This window comes from Microcebus murinus, chromosome 22 (assembly GCF_040939455.1).
Source record: "Microcebus murinus isolate Inina chromosome 22, M.murinus_Inina_mat1.0, whole genome shotgun sequence".
NCBI classification, from domain to species: Eukaryota; Metazoa; Chordata; class Mammalia; order Primates; family Cheirogaleidae; genus Microcebus; species Microcebus murinus.
In genome coordinates, this window is record NC_134125.1 from 20,629,886 (window position 1) to 20,649,614 (window position 19,729).

The 19,729-nt window shown below is 53.0% G+C and overlaps 1 protein-coding gene across 2 annotated transcripts in view; it reads right to left on the reverse strand.

Annotated features, from left to right (window-relative positions):
* Positions 1 to 2,172: 2,172 nt before the first annotated feature.
* ASCC2 (activating signal cointegrator 1 complex subunit 2) overlaps positions 2,173 to 19,729 on the reverse strand; it is a 41,609-nt gene continuing 24,052 nt past the window's right edge. For both annotated transcript variants that reach the window (XM_012763874.2, XM_012763875.2), the window contains exons 9-20: positions 18,621 to 18,695; positions 17,879 to 17,986; positions 17,573 to 17,641; positions 17,279 to 17,353; positions 15,739 to 15,931; positions 14,115 to 14,329; positions 13,066 to 13,185; positions 6,815 to 6,914; positions 6,598 to 6,728; positions 5,318 to 5,417; positions 3,992 to 4,071; positions 2,173 to 2,743 (exon numbers count right to left, since the gene is read on the reverse strand). In XM_012763874.2, coding sequence (XP_012619328.2) covers positions 2,572 to 2,743; positions 3,992 to 4,071; positions 5,318 to 5,417; positions 6,598 to 6,728; positions 6,815 to 6,914; positions 13,066 to 13,185; positions 14,115 to 14,329; positions 15,739 to 15,931; positions 17,279 to 17,353; positions 17,573 to 17,641; positions 17,879 to 17,986; positions 18,621 to 18,695 — 1,438 coding nt within the window. In that variant the 3' untranslated portion in view covers positions 2,173 to 2,571. The remainder of the gene's footprint in view (positions 2,744 to 3,991; positions 4,072 to 5,317; positions 5,418 to 6,597; positions 6,729 to 6,814; positions 6,915 to 13,065; positions 13,186 to 14,114; positions 14,330 to 15,738; positions 15,932 to 17,278; positions 17,354 to 17,572; positions 17,642 to 17,878; positions 17,987 to 18,620; positions 18,696 to 19,729) is intronic.

Consider the following 19,729-nt stretch of genomic DNA (forward strand, 5'->3'; position numbering starts at 1 on the left):
CTACCCAGTCTTTGTTGACATCTTTTTAAAGAGCTACACAACACTCCCCTGTGTTTCTTTGTGTGTTGGATTTTGTTTTTTGTTTCCCTCCCTGTATTATTAATATTTACCCAAGCTCCTAGAGTGGCAAGACAAGCAGGTTCTCGCCAATCATTCACTCTTTCAGACTGCACCTGGCCCTTTAAGGGGGCGACTCAAGAGAGGATGTGCCTCCAGGCTCTGCTGCTAACTTGCCAGGGGCTTTGGGCAAGTTACTGGCCTGTTCCCACCATAGGTTCCCGGCCCCTTTTAATAAACAGTGTTAGGCTCTGCCCCCGACCTCTCAGGGGCACTGTTCAAACACACATGTCCACCAGCATTGCCACCCACGGACTAGGAACAAAGACATTCAAGTTTTAAGTCCACTCAGAGACACAGGTCTTCAAAGCTTCCTGGGAAACGTCAGTGATAGTCGTGTTCTCTGCCAGGGCCCAGAGAAGGCACTTAGAAAATACCTGGGCAGGAGAAGCAGTCGGGGTGATGGGACACAGTGACGAGCAGGCAGGGACCAGAGCTCCCACCCCACTTTGCTTCTAACACTTCTGCAGCTGCTGCTCTTAAACCTTGGGGTCTCCTCTGATTTAATTGGCACCAAGTGGAAACATGTTATCTGGTCCAATGGGCTCACTTCACAGATGGGAAAACTGAGGCCCTGAGAGGTGAAGAGGTATGCCTATGAGCCCCTTGATGGCTCCTGAGTTGTTTTCAAAGCACCCCTGAAAGAGTACCCCCAAGATCTGAAAAGAGAAAGTAGTAGTTCCTCAAGGGAGACTGAGTTGAACCTGGCGCTACATTCTGAAAATTCTGAGAAATTGCCTGGCTTCTCAAACTCTTTAAAAGAGGGTGTTCATGTGAGGCCTGGACCCCACTCCAGGTGATTGGGAGGCACAGATGACACGTGAAAGGGAGGGGGGCTGTACGAATAGGAACAGGTAGGACCAGTGAAGCCTGACAGCTCCCTGATCCACCTTCCCTCGCTCCAGGGACAAGCGCTGGGTCTGAGGAAAGGAATGGCGCTGCCACTGAGCTCAGTCACTGGCGACTGCTTGCAAGAGGTAACAGAGTCTTCCTGCTGCCAGTCAGGACGGCTAACCCTGGGCCCGAGCTCTGCTAATCTGGCAGCAAGAGGGGAGGACACCACCCCCGTATCTGCGCTGCATCTCAAATGCACCAGAAGCAGCGGCGAGACAGAAGGATTGCCATTGATTTTCACTTGTGTGGGCTGACCCGTCAAGTGCCTGTCTGCCTCTGCTTCAGACTCGCATCCTAAGCACGTGCAAATAAATTGCACGAGCATCCACGGTGCTTTGTCAAGGCCCGGCCAGGCATGGGCCCCGGCTCCGCTGATGGACTCCGGGCCAGGCCGAGCCAGGCTGGGTGAGCCCGGCTGATCCTCCACCAACTGGCAACATTCCGGGAGGCCCAGGAATCAGGAGGCCTGCCAGTTGCTGCCACGACAGCAGCTGGTTGGCTGGCCATGCCTGGGAGGGGGCTTTGAGGAATGAGGCCCAAGTCCCACTCTCTTCAATAGGGTTTGGCAGTGATACCCTCGTTTTTTAAGGTTTCCATCCAACTCTTGATTTGGGGGGATTTAACAGAGCGGATGTGCAACCTTGAGGTGCTGTATTCTGGTACTGGCTCTGCCACTCGCCAAATGTCCTCGGGCCAGCTATGAGGAGAAAGCACCACTCCGGAGGGATCTAGGGCCCTCTAAAGGCCAGAGACCAGGCTGAATGTCCAGCCCTGCTCTGCTACTTCCCAGCTATGGCCTGAGCAGGCACCTTCAGCCCTTAGTGCCTCACTTTACCCATCTGTACTATGGGGCTGAAAACAGTACCTACCTCCTAAGTGGAGCTGTCAGAGCTGGGTGAGAGCACAGAAAGGACCACAGGCCTCACACCCTCCAGCCCTTCATTCCACGGCAGGGACTGGAGGCTCAGAGAAGGCGGTGATGTTCTCAGGGCCCCACAGCCAGGCAGAGACAGCCTGGGAGGGGTTACACTGACAGCCAAGCGCGAAAGGTCAATGAAAAGGGCACAGTGACCATTTTGCCCTCTTGGCCTCCAGCTGGCAGCTGTCCCTGAAGAATGAGACACAGTGGGAGTAGGTGACAGGGACATCATGGATCACTGCTTGAAAGGGTCAAAAACTTTATTTGCAGGCCTTTTTGTATTTGAATATACGGGTTTCCTGACGTCCAGGGAGAAAGGGAAGTGGTGTCTTGCTACGCCAGGTTTGGGGCTTGCCTTGGGCTCCGTCCCCATCCCCGCCCCTCCCCGCCAGTGCGGCTGGGGGAAGGTGCCTGCTCGCTGGCGCCAGGGGCTGCTCCGCTGTGGGATAAGGCACTGTGTGTTCTCTAGAAGGCGCTCATGGCTGGCTGGTGGACAACAAGGCGGCCTTCTCAGGGGCTGCAAAGCTGAGGCTGCTGAGGGGTTGAGTTGAACTTGGGGCCCGGCAGGGGGCCAGCTAGTGAGGAGGCCCCAGGCTGTGGGTAGGCAGCAGTGCCTCCCTGCTGGGGCTGGTGCAGCAGCCTCAGGACGGGATCATGCCTTTACTCTTCTTGCGGTCGGCCATGGTTCTCCGGTTGTGGTTGGCCCTCGTTGCCTTGCTGGCTTCCTTCTTCCTGCGTTCCTGCGTCGTCTCGCGGCTTTGCCCGTGGCCCCGGGGGCCACCGGCCACTGCCGTTGAGCTGTCATGCCGGTACCTAAGGGAGCAACAACCCGTCCCCAGGAGATTCTGTCACCAGAAGAGGCTCTGATGGGAAGAACCCACAGCCTGCCTCGTTGGTTACTGGGAGAGGACACACAACTTGGGCCAGGTCACCTATGTCCCAAGTTCAGATGGGGGGAGAAATGGAGCCGGGCGGAGGCGGGGCTCTGGCCAGCCCTGAGCCTGGTGTTTTCTTTCTCTGAACCTTGGTTCCCGGTGGGTCCATCGCTATGCTGTGGGGCAGGAGCAGCTGGTGGGCTGACTGCAGCCCACAGGAGGGGAACAGGGCTTGGGTGGGTGGCTTCCCTTGACGTCCAGGGCCACATGCTACAGATGAGACATTATTCCTGTCTTACACCCCAGGGCCTGGCTCAGTGGTCTCCAAAGACCAAGTGCATTCACAGACATGACCTAGGACCTTTTCAGACCATCTCAACTGCTGGGATACGTCCAAAGCTCTGTGCTTGTGGGGTTGGGATGAATGGAAAGTCAGAGTTATGCTGCTTCCTGCTCAACAACCTTCTGTGGCTCCCTATTGCCTTCAGAATGAACTCTAAATGCCTTCCCTTGTAGTGAGGCCTTGGGCACCAGTAGGCAGTGTATCCCGAATGAGTGCAAGGCTAGGAAGGGGGAATGGCCTAACCCTGGCAGACCCTGGGCCCCTCTAGACTGTTTCCTCACTGGAAAGATGAAGGGCTGGATTAGAGGACTCTCTGGCTACCCACTCCCAGCTCCCCTCCGAAGACCTCTCTCCCTGACCACACCTGCACTTTCTTGCCTTTCTGTCCTCGAGTCACAAGCTCCTCTGCGCCTTTCCCACCCAGCTCAAGTGCCCCTGTCCCTACCATGTCTCTCTCAGCCATGAAGGACATGTGTCTGTCTGCCTGAGATCTCTCGTATTTTACACTCTTCCTGACACCAGCTAGCCCTGGACATGCTGGGCTCCTACACTGGGCGATGAACCCCTTGCCATGTTCATCAAGTAACGGTTACGAGTGTGGACCCAGAGCTGAGCCAGCCATCTGGGCTCAATCTTTGCTCCACCACCTACTAGCTGTGTGACCTTTGGCAGATTACTTAACATCTCTGGGCTTGTATTTTTTCATCTGTAAAATGCGGTTTTCATGATAGCTAAAGTAACGCACATGAAGGACTTAGGGTTTCTGTATGGGCTCCCCAAGGGGTTGGCTGGACCTTCCCCACGTGGGTCCCCTCCTGCCAGAAACAGCCTTTGAATGCTCACCCTTTCCTGGCGAGAAAGGCCATGCGTCTGGCTTCTGCCTTTTCCCTCAGCACTGCAGGGTCCTGCACAAAATGGTCGGGCTGTGGAGGGGAGAGGAGACAAATCTGGAATTGCTGGGTAAGGCCCTGCCCAAAAGAATCTCATTCACGCCTCCAGCAGGGGGACGCTGCGGCACAGCACAGTGACACTGCAACCGAGTGGGCTTGCTGTGGTCTGAGGTTTCCACGAGGAGCCCCCTGCTCACCTCTTCCCCGAGGAGGAGGAGGTGGCTGGAGGGCCTGGGGCTGCTAGCGTGGATGGACTGTGGCTGGAGCGTGACAGTGACATGGAAGTGGGGGGAGGGGCAGGGTGGCCACTGCGAGAGGCCACGCAGGGCCCTGAAAGCCAAGAGAGGCTTGGAGGCCAACTTGTCCTGGGAGCTGGAGGCCTCGGCCTTGCTCTGGTGCCACTGGCCCTATGCTGTGGGAGCATCTGCTCTCGAGGACAGCCTTCTGTGCCAAGAGTGCAAGAAGGCTGGACCAGTGCGGGAGGACACTGCGACCCAAAGACCACAGGCAGGCTTTGGTGGTCAGCGGTTTTGTAAAAAAAAAAAAAAAAAAACCAAACCCAAACAAAAGAAGCAGAATTAGTAATATGTGCAAACTGGTAGATTTTACATAAATGCCTTGGCTGACCCTTTGCCTGGGAAGGGAAATCTGCGGTGACTTCAGGCCCGCGCTTGCACTGGGGAGCCCCTCAGGCATGGTGCGCGCCTCCCGCCACGCAGCGCAGTCCCCACCAGGCCCTGCTACTCAGGGTGACTGGGCCTGCAAACATCTGGATTTGTCACCCTGCTGGGAGGGCATGAGAAGCTCAAGGGGTCCCAGGCTACTGCCCCATTCACCAGAGCAGTACCGCTTTCAACTGTTTTATATGTCGAGGTTTGAGTTAAGATTTCATTTGGAGAATAAGTTCAGCTGCTAAAAAATAGAATTTTCAAACCCACTCGTCCAGATGACCTCCCAGGGCCCTTGGGCGCTAACTGCTCTCTGAATCTAAGAGTTGCCAGCCTGGGCACGGCAGTTGACAGTTGCCCTTCCCCAGCGCCTGGGCTCCTGGGCCTAATGAACCTGGCAGCTCAGAGGCCCAGCCTCTAATCTGTACCCTGGGCAGCAGAGGGAGGTTCTAGGCCAGCAGCTCTGCAAGCAGACATCGTGGGCTTGAAGGGACCCCTCCTGTCCCCGGCAGTGATGACCCATGGCCAGATGCAGGGTGGGGGTCGCAGTGCTCCCCATTCACCGCTCAGAACCGCACCCTCCCCTTCATCTGCCCCTGCCAAGGAGGTACCTTGGGGGCCTCATCTTCAGCCTCCTCTTCCTCATCATCCTCTTCCTCCTGCCCTTCTCCAGGCACTTTGGTTCTCAGTACCTGAGGGATGGTGAAGGGCCTGAGGGTGTGGAGAGAAAGTGAGATCAAAGATTAGGCTCTTCCTGGAGAGAGAAACTCAAGGAGGAGAAACTCAGCAGGGTGTGAGGAGGCTGCCAGGATGGGAACAGGCCTGGGAGGCTGGGAAATACCTAAGTGCTTTTCAGGCCAGCTTTGCTTCCTTGAGGGTGCCAGGGTTGCATGTGGGGCCAAAGGAGAGGCTGAGCTGAGACCCTGGGGGCCGCCAGTCCTCCATTAGTTAGGGTGGCTCTGCTTTTTTGTTTGTTTTTTAGAATGGGGTCTCTTGCTCTGTCCCCGCGGCTGGAGTGCAGGGGTGCAATCATAGCTCACTGCAGCCCCCTGAGCTCAAGTGCTCCTCCTGCTTCAGCCTCCCAAGTAGCTGGGACTACAGGAGTGCAGTGTGCCCTGCTAGTTTTATTTTTTGCAGAGAGGGGGTTTTGCTATGTTCCCCAGGCTGATCCTGAACTCCTGGCCTCAGGAGATTCTCCCGCCTCAGCCTCCTGAGTCACTGGTGTGAGCCACAGTGCCCGGCAGGTCTGCCTTGATCTGTGCTGGGGAATCACCATAAGATCCCACCGAGAAAAGTTTTCTGCAATTAAGAAGAAAAATGTAGGCTGGGTGCAATGGCTCATGCCTATAATGTTAGCACTCTGGGAGACTGAGGTGGGAAGATTGCTTGAGGTCAGGAGTTCGAGACCAGCCTGAGCAAGAGTGAGACCCCTGTCTATACTAAAAATAAGAAAAAAAATTAGCTGGGCAAATAAAAATAGATACAAAAAATTAGCTGAGCATGGTGGTGCACGCCTATAGACCAGATACTCAGAAGTCTGAGGTAGCAGGATTGCTTAAGCCCAGGAATTTGAGGTTGCTGTGAGCTAAGCTGATGCCGCAGAACTCTAGCCTGAGCAACAGAGCAGGACTCTGTCTCCCCGCCTCCAAAAAAAAGAAGAAAAATGTAAAACCACTGCATATGAACAAATAAATGCCTACTCAGGGTGGGCTGGGGTGGAGGAACACTGGAGAGGGAGTAAGGAGGCCTGGGTTTGGGCCCTGATTCTGTCACTGATTTGCTCCTGTGATCAGGGCTGTGGCTTCCTCATCTGTATAAACAAGAGGCTGCGGAAGGCCCGTGGACCTGAGAGCTGCTCTGCCCTGGAATGTTCCCCGTCCTACGGCCTCACCTGCGGCTGATGAGCTCATCATCGGAGTCTGCATCGTTGGCGCCCACCTGGTTGCCATCGTATGTGTCATCATACTCATCCTCGTAGTCGTCACCATGGTAAGGTAGGCTCTCACCTGGCTGCAGCGGCACCTGCAACGGCAGAACCATGGGTCAGAGGGGCTCAGAGGCTGGCCCAGTCTCCCCCGCCCAGCAGAGGCTGGCCTTGGGTGGCCTACCTCCTCCACCACCACGCTGTACTGCTCGTAGCGCTGCCGCTGCTCTACCACTGATCGCTTGTCATTCAGCAGGCTCCGCGTGTTCTCTTCCTTCCTGGTGCTAAGGGGGAATGGCAGGGAGAGAGGAAGGAAAACTATCAGGCTTGGATGGCTGCAGAGTGCAAAGGGTCTGGAGAGGCCACAGCTCTCACTTCTCCACCTCCTGGACTGGCACAAACCGAGACAAGTGAAACCACGCTTTGGTGATGGCGTGGGTGGTTGCGACTCTCATTGCTGCTGGTGCCGGTGGGGACAGGTCCAGCCACTTCAGAGGACATCCCAAGAGCTGCCAGTTTTTTTGCTTATTTTTTTGAGACAGAGTCTCCCTTTTTTGCCCCAGGTAGAGTGCAGTGGTGTCATCATAGCTCACTGCAACCGCAAACTCCTGGGCTCAGGAGATCCTACTGCCTCAGCCTCCCAAGTAAGTGGGACTACATGCCCAGCTATGTTTTTTATTTTTAGTAAAGACAGGGTCTCGCTCTTGCTCAGACTGGTCTTGAACTCCTGGGCTCAAGCAATCCTTCTGCCTTGGACTCCCAGAGTGCTAGGATTACAGGCATGAGCCACCACACCTGGCTGAGAGCTGCTGTTAAAATGTAAAACGTATACACTTTTTGACCAGAAAATTCCCTTTCAAGGCATCTACCCTAGAGAAACCCTGGCTGTGTGCACAAAGAGGCCTGGTCAGGGATTTTCGTTTGAGCATTGTTTGTAACAGTGGAAAATGGAAAGCAACTAATGTCCATCATGAATGAAATGGTCAAATGAACTGTGCCACACCTGTATTACAAATCACCGTGTGGAAGTTCTCGAGAACAACATTGATCTATTTGTGCTGACAGGGAAAGAATTCTAAGACTTTTTCCCAAGGAAAAAAGCAAGCTAGAGAAAGCAAGCTATGATCCCAAAAGCAAACAAGACCGAATCTGTTTCTATGGGCCCATATCCATGTACATAAATGCACCGAGACAGGGCTAATAAGCCCCCCACGTCAAATGACAATGGTTACTCCCAGCAGGGACCTGGAGTTTGAATCTTCTAAAATAAACAAAAATTTAAGAAAGAATAAGACTACATGTGGCTTTCCTACTGAGCTCAAGGGAGGCCAAGGGATACCTCTGGAGTGTGAGGCGTGGAGGGGACCTGGCCTCTTCCTCTCACCCCTGCTTCACCATGGTAGTCTTCTCTCTGTTCCATGGTTTAAGCTTCCATGTAAGATTTCACTGGAACAAAAAAAGTCTGAAAGTCCAACTCCTGTCACACCACAGGGGAGGAAACGTGAGTACGGTGAAGTCAGGGGGAAGGGACGTGCTTGGGGTCACAGTGAGCTGCAGCACAGCCTGGTCAGGGACTCAGGCCTCTTGACTTACGGCTTTGTAAACCTGTGAAAAAAAAAACAGCCTGGCTTGTCAGACACATATACAGGCCTGTGGAATGCAGCTTCTAGACCTGCAGGGGAAAATCAATATGAGACGCCAGGCAGGAAAATCCAGCTTAGCTGTGAAATTGGGTCTCTGGAATGTATCAAGGGTATGGCAAAAAAAAAAAAAAAAAAAAGAGAGACACAAAGCTGGACATAGCTTCCATAAAAATCTTCTATCAAGTGGCTTTTGGAGCAGGGAGGGAGCAGGCGTCTGAGTCTGTCTGGGTCTGTCTGAGTGTGTGGGGCTGCCTGCCTGGGAGCCTGGAGCAGGTTGGGGCTGCAGCCTCCAGCCTGGCAGGCTAGGAACTGCCTTCCTTCAACCGTCTCATTAAGGGCCTACTATGTGCCATGAAGGGTGGAAGGCTGAGCTGGGGAGAGATTCAGAAACAAGTAAAATATGAATCTGCCCCCATGGATTCATAATTGCAACACAGGTGATGGGAAGCAAACGACAGCTACCATGAAATGTGTTGAATGGAGGCACGGCTGCCCGGGAAACAAAGAAATGCATTCCAGCTGGGGGCCTGGAGGAAGGGGCAATGGAGTCTTCATGCTGGGGGATATTTGATCAGATCAGGAGTCCCAGGCTGTGGCAGAAAGGATGGTGCATTTGATTTGGACCAGGGAGAAATCTCAGTCCACAGGAATCTGTTTGTTTTTTTTTTGACACAGTCTCTGTTGCCCAGGCTAGAGTGCCGTGGCGTCAGCCTAGCTCACAGCAACCTCAAACTTCTGGGCTCAAGTAATCCTGCCTCAGCCTCCTAAGTAGCTGGGACTACAGGCATGTGCCACCATGCCTGGCTAATTTTTTCTCTATATATTTTTAGTTGGCCAATTAATTTCTTTCTATTTATAGTAGAGACAGGGTCTCGCTCTTGCTCAGGCTGGTTTCGAACTCCTGACCTTGAGTGATCTGCTTGCCTCGGCCTCCCAGAGTGCTAGGATTATAGGCGTGAGGAACCCGCCTGGCTGACAGGAATCTTTCACATCCACCAGGGAAGGCAGCCTGTGACTGTGGCCTTGGTCCTGTATCTGGCTTTCTTCACCAAGTCAGGAAAGAGGTGGAGAGGAAGTGGAAGAGAGCCAAGCTAGTCCAGGTGGTTGGTGCCATGGCAGGAGCACAGCCATGCATTTGACACACATCTCCCAAGGGCCTACGAGGGACTAGGATCTGTGCTGGACCAGGGGACTGAGACAAATGAGAGGTGTTGCCATCCTTTCTTCCATACCCTTGGCTCCTGGTCCGACCCGTCAGACATGCTGTGTGGCCTCTGATTAAGTGGCTTACTGGCAGGGCCAGACAGAGAAGCCTGGCAAACTCTGCCTACCCTAGTGGTCTGCCTGGGAGACGATGCAGGTAGCGACAGTGAAGCCTGGCACCTGGGCAGCCTGTCCAGGGAGTTGCGACTCTGGCCCTATGACCTCATTTGGAGCCAGGAAGGAAAAGAAAAATCAAGAAAAATCTTTTCCAGGCAGGAGAAGATCTGTCAGAGGGCCAGAACTTCAGTCAAGTTTGGAGATACGGGCAACAGTGGCTTCAGAGACTGTCATTGGAGCAGAGAGCTTCCTCGGCTTCCTGCAAGATGGCAGCAAGCACAGGGAACACGCAGGCTCCCCTGAAACCTGGCCACCTTGCCCTTCCTCATCTCCCCTGCCTGTCCTTTGAGGCCCAACTCAAACTGGTCCTCAGGGGTGTGATTCCTGCCTTTGAACCTCTAAAGGGCCTGCAGAGGCAATAAAGCCTTCCTTTTCCAAGTGAGGATCAGTGGATCCAGAGAGGTAGAGCAACCTTCTCAAGATCACACAGCTTCCAACCGCAGAGCCAGGGCCAAACGCAGGTCTCCTGACTCAGGCCTGCTCTGTCACTTCCTGGGTTATGTGACCACAGGCAAGTCCTTTATCCTCACCGAGTCTCAGTTCCTTCTCCCAGCACCTGTTTCCCAGGGCTGATGTGAGAGAGAAATATGATATCATGTGTAGAAGTGGACCCAGCACCTGCTAGGCCCATCAGAATGAATCCTGTTTCTTTTATTGCATGACTTGTGAGAGGCTTTAACGTGCCAACGTGCTCTATGACTCCCCAAAAGGCAGACAGAATGCAGACATTTTGGGGGATAGAAACTTTTTTGAGGGAGAATAACTTGTTATCTTCCGGGGCACCACGAAACAGTCAGAGGCGTTAGGGGACCCCACCTTATACATCCTGCCTCCCCCACTGGCTACGCTACACCGGCAGCACACATGCCTGGTGTCTGCCCGACAGCCGCGCTCCGCCTCACCCACGCGCTCCACAGAGCCTCATCTTGCCCAGGTGTTCCCACCCTCCACTCCGCACCGCAGCTCCAGGCCTCGGCCCTGTGACGTGCTTCTCCTGATGAGATGTAAGGGAATCTGGAAACTTCTGGGAAATGTTTCCTACTTTCTAGGAGAGACACGGGAAGACCTCATCTGGACTTTCAGCTGCACTATTGTTTCTGGAAGCCATTGTTTCAGTTGTGACCACCAGGTGAGGGCCCAAGAGACAGAAAAGATGCATCCTGGATGACATTGCTGTACCACAGGTTAATTAAGCCTAGACTGCCCTACCTTATAGCTCCTTGTCACTCAAGGGGATAGATCTTCTTACTACTTAAGTCACTGAATGTACCCTATCTGATTCAACAACACACACACACACACACACACACACACACACACACACACACACACACACACACGTTAACTCAGGTATATCTGCCTTGCACTACTTGATTTCTCATATGCTCCCCGAGGGCAGGGCTCTGAGCCTCTCCACCCTGCCTACATTAGGACAGGTGTCCCTGCACCCCTGCACCTTCCCACTCTGTCATTACTTGTTTAATGGTCTCTTTCCCACGGTCTCTATGCCATTTGAGGGCAAGGCCTGGGCACCTGGCTCACCTTGTTTCCCTGGTGTCTAGCGTAGGATCTGGCTCTAGTAAATTGCTTAATAAATATTTGCTGAATGAATAAATAAATAATGAACACATGAATGGAGGCTTTGCCTCTTTGCAATCCTCAGCCCCTGAGCTACTTAGCACAGTAAGTCTGTCTGTCTGGCAGCCCGGAGGGCCTCAGAGCAGGGACACAGCCCTCCAGAAACCTGGTCACCTCAGTGCCAACCTCTCTGCTGACCCTTTGGCAAAGCTTGTAGATGACCTATGACCCTGGCAGGGTGAGACAGGACCTTACAATACCATGGGCCCTGGGAAAACCCATAGATCAAGGTCAAGGGAAAAGGCCATGTCCAGAGTTGCCTAAGCTATGTGGGGGACCTACCAATCAGGCTCCTGCATTGGAACAGGGGGTCAGCCTTCTACTCCTTGTCTGCCCCTTTCCCACAGCTGGAGCTGCAGGGAGTCACGCTGGCTTGGAATAGTGGCCACCAATGCAGGATCACAACTCTGGCTTGGGATCTGGAGATGTCGCAATGTGTATGACTAAGCAGTTTGCAAGTGCTTCCTGTCCAGCCAGCCAGATGGCTTCATAGCCGCCCTGCGCCCATTCCCGAAGCCCTTGGCCAGACAAGCTTCCAGCTCTGGACAGCCCTAGGGAGGGGGAACAGCATGGGGCCCTAACTGAGGCAGCAGCTGGCACTTCTGCCACCAGGACTCCTACCACAAGAATGAGGCTGGTCTCCTCGCTCTGTGAACCTCACCACTCCTATCTATGTGGCAGGGGAAAGGGCAAGCTGTACTTTCTCAGAGGTCCCCTGACTTCTGGATTCCACAAACCAACACCATTGCAGAACTTTGGGTGACTAGCATGGTGTTGCCAACATCTTATTTTGCAGTTTTCTACTTGGATGTCATACTCTCTACCATCACCTCTGACTCTTGGTCCTCCGATGGGTCAACATTCCAAAGCCGGGTGATCTTTTCAAAACATAAGCTATGTCAGCTCATGGGACCCCTGCCAGGCTCACTATGGCCTCAGAGCCACTGCCCCTCTTGTTCACTCTGCTTAGAAAGCTTTTCCTTCTCCCCTTTGCAGAAATGACCCCTCCTCACCCTTCAGCTCCTGGTCCCACATCATTTTCTCAGAGGAGCCTTCCTGCCTGGGGTGAAGCTCCTCCCAGAGGCTCGGAAGTCTGTGCACCTCCACCTTGTAGTACTTGCTATATCTGCAATTTGACATTGCTTGTTTGATGAGCTGATTAATGCAAACTCCACGTGGGCAGGAGCCGTGTCTGTTTCACTCTCCACTACATCCCCAGAACCTAATTAATCCAGGCCCTAGAATGCTGTAAGAACCAGACAAATATTTGTGGAATGAATAAATAAATCACAAATGGACTTTTCAATGCCAAAAAAGTAGAAAGGACATAAACTAAAAATAAATAGAAAGGCCTTAAAATGGAATACGGTCACCTTCTGAAAAGCTCTTTCAGTGCAAGGCTTTAATTTTCTCATTTTGTACCAGCCTGGGGAAAATCAGGTCAAAGAGTAGCTTCTGGGAAGCACTGCCCAACTCTACCACCCAGAGATCTGATGGTTAACACATGGAAAGATGTAAAAAGAAGGGAAGAGGGGGATAGTTTTGGCTCTTCTGGCACTTTGCTATCGACAAGGAGGATTTATCAACCTCCCTGCACGGAGTCGGGGCCTGAAACATCATCATGAAAGAAGCTGCTCCCACCTGCTGGAGCGCACAGGTCCAGGGCTGAAGCTCTGTGGCCAGTTCTGTAAACATGGAGTCCTTGCTTACTCTCACTTTCTCTGTGCACTTCCAGGGTTGGGGTACCTGGAACCCTGCGGCCCGCTGCACTCACCTCCTGCCCTTGTGCACCCGGCTCAGGTCCACTGAGTCCCTGCTGAACACGTCAAACTCGTCGTTCTGGAAGACGTTGTGACGAGATGTGAGCAGGGGCGTTGGGTCTGGTTTCACCTGTCTGGGTGGAAGCAGGGACACTGAGATCAACTTGAGGGGGCCATGCCAGCTGATGCCCACCTGCACCCCACTTCTCCCTGCCACGTTGTATCCATCAGATTTTCCACTCCCCTTCAACAGCGTACCTAAGACAGCCTAAAAAACTTTTAATGGGGAGACAAGGTCCTTCCCCAGCCAGTCCCTGCCAGGGTATGCAGCCACACCTGAAACGAAGCTCCCCTTCATTCTGAGTGCCATTCATACAGGTTTCCTCTCTATTTCTTAAAGGCTCTACCCCTCATTTAATGCTCACAAAAGCCTTAAGGGACAGGCATTCATAGATCATTCAACTCCATTGTGCCTCAGTGCCTTCATCTGTGAAATGGGGCACAATGAGGCTGAGGAGCTTATCCAAAGGCACAGAGCTAATCTCACTCATTCATTTGGTAAACATCATTCGTTCATGGACAAATCACCCAGCTATGCACTGGTTCCTGCTGTCCTATGGGGACTTCGGGGCAGCAGTGGGCCAAACTCAGAAAGGGCAGGTGTGAAGTGAGAAACTTTGGTTATCCTCTCTCAGGAATCTCCTGGGAAGGTGGTAATGACAGGGGCAGGTCAGGAACTCAGGAGCTCTGAAGGGCTCAGCAACCCTTTGTCTTAGCCTGTGTCTCTAATCCGTCTTCCCACAAAGGGTAGCAGGGATGCCCAGTTGTGCATGCTCCCTGCTCTGCACCAGGCAGGTGAGACCCTGCTGGAGGACCTAAGGCTTTTATTAATATGTTTCCCCAAAGAGGGCATCAGTTTAAATGGCTGGGAAACACCACTGTGGGAAAGAGAGAGTAAGTTGAGTCCCCCGGGCCACGAGGGAAGGCAGAGAGGGAGGCAGAGGAAGGGTCCCCACCCCAAGGCAGCCTGGGCACTGGGAGCCTCCTCCCCTCTCTCCCCCACCTGTCTAGGCTGTGGTCCAGCTGGCTGAGGGGTGGGGCCAGCCGCTCCTCCAGGATGTTGTTGATCACCTGCTCCGGGTCGTAGTGGTAGTGCTCCAGGCAGGCCAGGATGAAGCCCTCGCCCAGGTCTGGCAGCAGGTCTTTCACTTGCGAGATGAGCGAGTCCAGCTCCACGCCACACACGGCGGTGCCCAGGGCAGCAGCTGCTCCCATGCACTGTCACAAGAGCCAGAGTGAAGGAGGTGACAGCTAAGCCAGGCAAGTGATAGGGCAACAGGCTCCAAACGGCACTGGACTCGATGTCAGGGGACCTGGTTTGAGTCCTGTGTGATCTTAGCCAAATGACTCAAGTCTCTCTGAGCCTCCATTTCCTCCTCTGTTAAAAAGGGGGGGGGGCAATCTATGACTTACCAGCTGAGCTGCTTCTGGCTGTGTGACTTTGGGCAGGGTCCTTCACCTCTCTGAACCTCAGTTTCCTCCTTACAAAATGGACACACTATCACCCACCTCATAGGGTTGTTTCAAATGATTCAAAGAAAAGCTGTACATAAAGTAGCGAGCACAGGACCTGGCCCAGACTGGGCACTCCATAAATGGCTGCGCTTTCTACGAATCAAGAACTTTTCTTTCCTTGCAAAGTTCGTTTGTTTAAAAAAAAGAAAATAAAAGAACTTTGCCAACTCTAACAACGGACTGATGCTGAGTTGAACAGCATCCATGAGACCTGGACTGTGTGGAGATGTTCACTTATAATTATATTCTTTCCAGTAAGGGAGATTCATTTTATATATTGCTCAATGTGGCTTAATTTGGTTAGCCTTTTAATTTAAGGAAACTTACAAATCACAGCAATAAAACCCTCCATGACTCAGATCAGCATTTGTTAATGGAGTAGGAAGAGCCAGCCAAGCTCAGAGTGTTCCAGGCAGCAGCTCTGGGAATCCCAGCAACCTCACGCAGGTGGGGGCTGCACCTACCCCCGCCTTCCAGAGGAGGGACCAAGGCTCAGGGTGAGTGGTGTGCCTAAGGCCACACAGTTGACAACTGGCAGGACCAGGCTACACCCATGAGCTGTCTGACCTGAGTCCCTGTGGTCTCAATCCCCGGACCACACGGTCTCCCAACATGCAGCAAAGCATCCTGGGCTCAGTGGCCGATGAAGACAGCTGCAGACTCGGCCAGTTCTGGAAAAGCTTGGAGAGAAGGCACTAGATCTGAGGTTTCCACATTTGCTCAGTGGAGCCCTGCAGGCCCGTGGAGGGGCTTCCAGGGAGGCCAAGAGGAGGGTCCTGGCACTATTCCTAGCCGCAATCAAAGGAGCTCCACTTTTATCTGCATAGAGGAGAGGTCCAGGAAGGATTCACGTGGGAAAAGCTTTGCCTCCATTTTATAGAGGGAAAACTGAGGCTTCCATAGCTTCAGCAAAGACCCAGTCCAGCATGCCCTCAGCTTGGGACCCTGTAAAGGCAGCACAGAGCTGGCCAGTAGCTCCAGGCTGTCAATTCTCAAAGAAACCTTTTTTCTGAGCCTAAAAACAAGGCAGAGAGATTTCCTGCTGCCTCAACCTCTCAGACAGGGCAGGAGGGGCTGAGGAAGCAGGGGAGACCACTGTCCCAGACACACACCTCCTCTTCCTCTGAGTTCTCCGGATATGATGACGATTGACTGACTGGCTCCGCTGTCACCATGACCCCATTAGGTTTCCCATTGGGCTCCTCAGCCACTGATGGGTCTTTAGCGTCCGAGGCTTTCCGTCTGTCCACCCCTTCCCACGCGCTCTCGACTGCCTGGAGGATGTAGGCAGTCCGTGTCTCGTCCCTGTGAGGACGTGTTAAGGGGTCTCTCTTGGGTCTCACGGCCTTCGCTGCCTTCCCGGCTCTGGGGCACTGTAATTTCTCAGTCCCTCCCCAGCATCTGACCCCACAGCTTCTGCCAGGGGCCTTCTGGCCTGCACCCAGAGGGTGTTAGGGGCACCTCGGCTGTATGGGGAAACGGGCCAGACCACAGCACACTGCCCACACCCCAGCATGTGCCACTCAGCCCAGAGCAGCTGAGTAAAGACAGGGCCAGAGATGCCATCGCAGTAAAGACAGGGCCAGAGATGCCATCGCAATGTCCTGGGACATGGGTTTGGATAAACCAGCAGCTCCTTTTCCATTCTGACCACCAGGAGAAGGGCCTGACGGCCACGGCCACGGCCACTGGGCCTCTGGTCCCACCAGCTGAGGGAACTCTGCAGGGTCTGGGGACCCACAGGCCTGCTCCTTCTGCCCCACCCTCTCTGCCACCCTGGGTGCTGTCAAGACAGAAATCTGAGAGTGGCCTTAGATTCCCTCACTCATAGTCCAAACCCACATCATCCATGCCTGGATGCCCGCAACAGCCTCTCCCTGGCCTCACGGGGGGCCAGGCCTGTCCCTTCTCCTCCCTGTGCCACACAGAGCTTTTCCACAGTATAGAACTGCCCATGTCACCTCTGTTTTCGCAGCCTTCCATGCTCCCCAGTGCTTGCAGGACAGAGCCCAAACTTCTTAGTGACAGTCACCTCAGGGCTGTGCAGGTTACCAGCCCTCAGCTCACCTGTCATGGCCCAACACCCCCTTTTAGGAGACCTTTCCCCTATGGCCACGCCCTATACTCTACCCACTATATCTGTGGGCTCCTCTGAGGAGCCTGTTCACTTCTTCTTCTATCCACTGGGAACGCTCTTGTCCTTGCTGTTAGCGCTTGGCTTGGCCTTCTCCTAGTCCTCCTGCTATTCTCAGGATGGACATCACTTCCTCCTGATACCCCTAGGCAGAGCTCTGTTGTGTGAGGCACCTCCTCTGGTTTCCTGCCCTCTGAATGCTTTCCATATGACACTAACTGCTGGTTAACTCATCTGCCTCCCTTCCTGCAGTGAGGTCTATGAAGGCAGGGCTGAGTCCATCTTGGTCACACAGGCCCAGACTCTCCAGAAACACCTAGAGAAAACAGGACTGCACCTCCCCTGCCCTGAGCATCACAGCAGTCATCTCCTCTAGAAAGAGGGGGTAGGGTCTGGGTGGGCATCTTCAGACAGCTGGCTGGCCTCAGCTCCAGAAACCTCTCCACTCCTCTGGGTCCCAAGCAGCCTCTGTGATCTAGTCAGGCCGGGCCCCACCCCCGTGGGCTGTAGTAGGATACAAGACTGACGAGGCCTGCTGCAGCAAGCTGATGTCTTCGGCCACTGGGAAGAGTGCATCGTAGTCCCGGAGGAACCTGCGGGGTGGAGAGCAGATGAGAAGGACAGGGTTAGGACCACCAGGACGCTGTCCTGCTGCAGGGCGCTCCATGTGTCTGTTACCCCAACCTTGGAGTGCCAGGACCTTAGAGCCAGGGTGAGCCTATGGCAGGGGCTCTATCATGAATGGCCTTGTGGGGGCTGGTGGGAGGACCATGAGCCTGTCCCATTGTTGGTCCCAGCTCAGCCGTACTCACCTCTTCTCCTGCAGCACAGAGCTGAAGATCTGCAGGAACTCTTCGATGAAGCCCTGAACATTGTCACAGCTGCAACAGGACACCAGGGAAGATGAGCCCATGTAATGCAACATGATCACAGCTCCCTCTCATGCCCCCCTATGCCTCTGCAAGGCTACGGCCCGTGAGCACAAAGAGACATTTTTCTCAGTTTCCCATCTGTTCAGCCAACCCCAGAGCAAAGAAGGAGGCCAAGATGAAGTGACAACAACTCTCCGAGCTTGGGGAGGGGGTTCTTCCAACGGGAGGCAGTTCTAGAAGGTTTACCTGCTTTCTAGTATGGGGAGGAGGCAGATCTGGTTCAGGATTATGTGAAAAATCTCCATTAGCTTCTTCCTAGAATGGGAGAGCCTCTGCCATAGGTCACCTAGCAGCCTTTGAAGGTCAGAGAGAAAAAAGAAAGAGATTTAGGAGGCAAAAAGGCACCAAGGGAGCTCCTCCCTAGCAGTTGCAGGTGCCTCCCCAGGGCAGAGAAGCCCTCAAAGGTCAGTAGTAAGAGCAGCTGGCAAAAGGTTGCAGGCCTGGAGCGGCCAGCTGGATCCAGGGCCGCTTCTCAGTTCACACAGTGGGTCAGGAACTAGCAGGCTGGTTACCAAAGAGCTTGGAACAACAGCTGAGGGGAGGGCTTACATGCAGGGCCCAGCCATCCTATCAGTTGTATTTCGGGGGAATAGGGTTAATGGATTCAACTGCCTAGGTACAAGCAGGACTTTGAGACAAATCTCCTTTGTGCTGTCTGGTAACACGTAACTCTCTACTTGTCACAATCTTTCTCCTTAGGTCCTCACATAATTCCTTAGAGAGCACTATTTTTTAAAAATCTTAACAATTAAAAAAAAAATGCAGAGACCAGGAGGCAGCCAGGTAGGGACACACGAGTCTGAAGCTGCACAGTCCCTGGTCCTACCCCCTTGTCTTAGCGATGGGGATGCTGAACTCTGGGGAAGGCGGAACCGTGCTTGAGCCTCTCTTTCCCAAAACAACATTCTTAGGTTAGTCTCTGCCTCACTTGCTATCTTCAAGCCTCCTCTTCTTAATTGCAGATTCCATTTCGGGAATTGCCACTTCATAAAAGGAAGCCAGCCTGTGGAGGCAAACGTGGGTAAAACGCGGAATTAGCTCAGCAATGCCACACTTAGTCAAAGCAAACCCAAGCAAGTGGGATGGTTCATTTCCTGTTTCCACACAATTTTCTCCAAGGGCTCCCCTGCCGGCTCCCCTGCCTTCTCCCCGAAGCCACCCTAGATTGACCACTGTGGCTGGTCCCAGGAACAGCCTCATGGGAAGTGACCTGTAGCTGTGTCTCTCATTCGGATGGGAAATCAAGGCCCATATAGGCTCTTTCTAATAGAGTAACCAGATGGCCACTCAGGACTTGCTGAGGTTTGAGAAACAGACACAAGGTTACTCTTTTTCTTACTCAAAAGCTGCCAGTTTTATGTGCACTGAAATGTACTTATATAAAATAACATTTCTTTTTTTTTTTTTTTTTTTGAGACAGAATCTCTCTTTGTTGCCCAGGCTAGAGTGAGTGCCATGGCATCAGCCTAGCAATCTCAATCTCCTGGGCTCAAGAGATTCTCCTGCCTCAGCCTCCCAAGTAGCTGGGACTACAGGCATGCGCCACCATGCCCAGCTAATTTTTAATATATATATTTTTAGTTGGTCAATTAATTTCTTTCTATTTTTGGTAGAGACAGAGTCTCGCTCAGGCTGGTTTTGAACTCCTGACCTCGAGCGATCTGCCCGCCTCAGCCTCCCAGAGTGCTAGGATTACAGGCGTGAGCCACCATGCCTGGCCTAAAATAACATTTCTTAGATTAGTTATGTAATAGAAAAAGCTTTAGCTTCGGCAACAAAGACAGTTTGGCAAGATTTAAAATCTTTAAAAATTGTTTTAATGTGAAAATGTCAACACAATATTTGTATTTGTTCAAAATAGGCTAAATGTTCTTTCTTCACATTGGTTTATGAGTTAAGCCAGTTAGCATTGTTTCTATAACTTTTTAATCAATTTATTTATTTTTTGGAGATGAGGTCTGGCTACATTGCCCAGACTGATCTCCAACTCCTGGGCTCAAGTGATACTCCCACCTCGGCCTCTCAAGGAGCTGGGAT